This window comes from Gymnodraco acuticeps, unplaced genomic scaffold (genome assembly GCF_902827175.1).
Source record: "Gymnodraco acuticeps unplaced genomic scaffold, fGymAcu1.1, whole genome shotgun sequence".
In the NCBI taxonomy this organism is placed as follows: domain Eukaryota; kingdom Metazoa; phylum Chordata; class Actinopteri; order Perciformes; family Bathydraconidae; genus Gymnodraco; species Gymnodraco acuticeps.
The window spans coordinates 98,578-101,548 of record NW_022989965.1 but is presented as its reverse complement, the minus strand read 5'-3'; the positions used below and the strand labels follow the sequence as shown (position 1 = coordinate 101,548).

The following is a 2,971-nucleotide window of genomic DNA, read 5'->3' as shown; positions in this document are numbered from 1 at the left end:
GTGCCCTCAAAGATGTCCAGGTATGCCTCCGGATCATCCTCTGCCGTCAACTTCTGGAGGGCAATTGACGGCGGTCGGGCCGGGTTGGTCGCGGGATCGGCCTCCCGAGCGGTCGGACGCTGCAGCAGCTCCCGTAGGAGAGCCCGGTCCTCGCGCTGGCTCGAGGCGATCCCGAGCAGAGCCTCGCTCTGCTGTCGCTGTAATGCTGTGGTGGTCTCCTGCATGTGAGCGAGACGTTGGAGGGCCTGCCCCAGCGGGGTTTCTCCTTCCGCCATGATGTCCCTGTTCAGGCGCCACTGTGAGCCTCTCCGCTCACACAGGGTTCAAATATGGACGGAAAGAGCAGGTTTGTGTAACACAGGCGTTTATTAGCTCCAAACAAAAGTATCCACGGGTCTCCAACGTTGCCCACGTGGCAACCTTCACAGGTCCTTTTGCCACCTTCCAAGATCCCGCCTACTGCAAAACAGACCAGAACCAGGTTACGACATGCTTTTATTCCGGCACTGATTACCTGATTCCGATCAGCTGTCTGGCCTCCGGCCGAGCCACTCCCTTCACTCCAGCAGCCGGCGCCCTAACCCCACCCCGCTGCCACATGTGCACTGTCCTTTAAATACATAAACAAACAAAAAAACGAGACAGAAGTTTTCAAAACCATTTATGGTCTCCGGTACTTCCAGTCCAACGCCTAATGAATGCGTTAGAAAATCGGGCCTTCAAAATAAAAAATATTTCCAACTTTTTTTTTTCTTCACTTACACATCTGCGACCCACTTTTGGGTCACAACCCACCAGTTGAGAACCACTCGTCTAGATCCTTTAATATTGCTTGGCAAATCTCATCCATACCTGGCGCTGTGATATTGGGATATGGTTAAAGCTTCCCTAGGAAAAAGTGGCCGCCATAATCAAATAAGATGATGTCAATGCCGGGAATTACGAAAACAACAAGTTGCATGGAAGTGATGAAGACTGAGATGAAGATGACTGCAGAAAACAATGTAGAGCTTAGGGATTTCAGTCTTAGCTAGAGAGAAAGTAATAGTAGGGGCAGGACAGATGAGAAGAGATATATCAGCTGCATAACGGAGAGCTTTGCCAGAACACAGCAGCTTCTCAACACGTCTCTCTGCAGATGGAGACTTCCCAAATGGATGAACTCTGCTTTCCACAACTCTTCAACAGATCCTGCAGGAAGCCTACGCCAGCTCAGGCAGATGTCCTGCTCGCTTACATCCTGCTGTCCTTCACCGCTCTGATCACTGCAGCTCTCAACCTGCTGGTCATCATCTCTATCTCCCACTTCAGGCACAGACAAACTTTCAGCTTAAGCTTGTATATGTTCATGACTTTTAGTGCTGTTTGTTGTTACAAGCTATCATTGATAATTGTATTTATGGTGAAATTCTTCCTTTCCAGGCAGCTCCACACCCCCACTAACCTCCTCATCCTCTCCCTGGCTGTCTCAGACTTCCTTGTGGGCCTCATTTTGATGCCTGTTGATATCCTTTTAACAGAGGCTTGCTGGTACTTGGGTGACCTGATCTGTGCTCTGTATTGTATTATTAATTTTATCATTACCTCTTCTACGGTTGGAAACATGGTGCTCATATCCATTGATCGTTATTTTGCTATTTGTGACCCTCTACATTACACCACCAGAGTAACTCTGAACAGAACACAAATCTGCATCTGTCTGTGTTGGATTTGCTCTGTTATCTATAATTGTCTAATTTTAAAGGACTTTCTGAGACAACCTGATTCACATAATTCTTGCCATGGACAGTGTGTAGTTGTCCTTAACAATATCACAGGAGCTGTTGACTTAGTTGTTACCTTTATTTCCCCCATTACTGTTATCATAGTTCTGTATATGAGAGTGTTTGTGGTGGCTGTGTCTCAGGCTCGAGCCGTGAGATCTCATGTTATCGCTGTCACTATGCAACGTTCAGTTGGTGCAACTGTTAAGAAATCTGAGATGAAAGCAGCCAGGACTCTTGGTGTTGTTGTCCTTGTGTTTCTAATATGTTTTTTTCCATATTACACTCCATCCCTTATAGGTGAGGATATTGAAACTAATAGTTCAAACTCAATTGTAATCTGGTTGCTGTATTTTAACTCCTGTCTGAACCCATTGATTTATGCCTCGTTATACCCCTGGTTTAGAAAATCTATCAAGCTCATTGTTACCCTTAAGATACTTAAGTCTTACTCGTGTGATTCTAAAATACTGTAATGATGGGCTGGGGTTGAGATATATTCTAAAAACCTCTGTTCAGATGGACATATTGTTGCTATTGTTGCTGAGTCAGAATGCAATGTGTAATGGCTGAAGAAAGATTAGACATTATTTAATGTAGTAAAACATATGTAACTAAAAGATATTAAATAATTGAATACAAAATAAAACTTGAAAATATTACATTGTGTGGAAGAAGTAGTATTTGTTGAACTGTTTTGACTTCAGTTTGACCAGTATTCTGGTAATGATATGTTCAATTGTTAATTTAGTAGACAACATGCAGAACAGACTGATTGAGTATGTCGTTGGCAGAAGGTGAGTGTGCAACTTCAAACTAAAAGACAGAGCTGTCGCGTGTGTGTGTGTGTGTGTGTGCGTGTGTGTGTGTGTGTGTGTGTGTGTGTGTGTGTGTGTGTGTGTGTGTGTGTGTGTGTGTGTGTGTGTGTGTGTGTGTGTGTGAGAAAAAGGAGAGAAGGTTTTACTGACACATAACAGATTTGGTTCTCCAACATACTGACGATACAATATAACAAGAACAAAAATAAATCTTGTTGAGTGCTCACACATGTTTATTTTACCATTGCTCATGAAAATGTACATGTACTGTCTGTTGCAATAATGAGGGATTCAAATGTAGAAAAACATTCATAATATTTAGGCTGACAATAAGAATTAAAGCTTCAAGCAGCGATGATCGGGACCTCGCTAGGGCTGCTCGATTAAGGC

The 2,971-nt window shown here is 43.9% G+C and overlaps 1 protein-coding gene across 1 annotated transcript; it reads left to right on the top strand.

The window, feature by feature from the left end:
- Positions 1-1,138: 1,138 nt before the first annotated feature.
- Positions 1,139-2,239, top strand: LOC117542897 (trace amine-associated receptor 8a-like). The gene is made up of 2 exons (XM_034210769.1): positions 1,139-1,311; positions 1,423-2,239. The coding sequence occupies exons 1-2, from the start codon at positions 1,139-1,141 to the stop codon at positions 2,237-2,239; spliced, it is 990 nt and encodes a 329-aa protein (XP_034066660.1).
- Positions 2,240-2,971: the final 732 nt, after the last annotated feature.

Coding starts and splice junctions, on each gene's coding strand:
- LOC117542897 (XM_034210769.1), top strand. CDS start 1,139: ATGGAGACTTCCCAAATGGATGAACTCTGCTTTCCACAACTCTTCAAC. Junction 1,312..1,422: donor ATCTCTATCTCCCACTTCAG/GCACAGACAAAC, acceptor CTTCCTTTCCAG/GCAGCTCCACACCCCCACTA.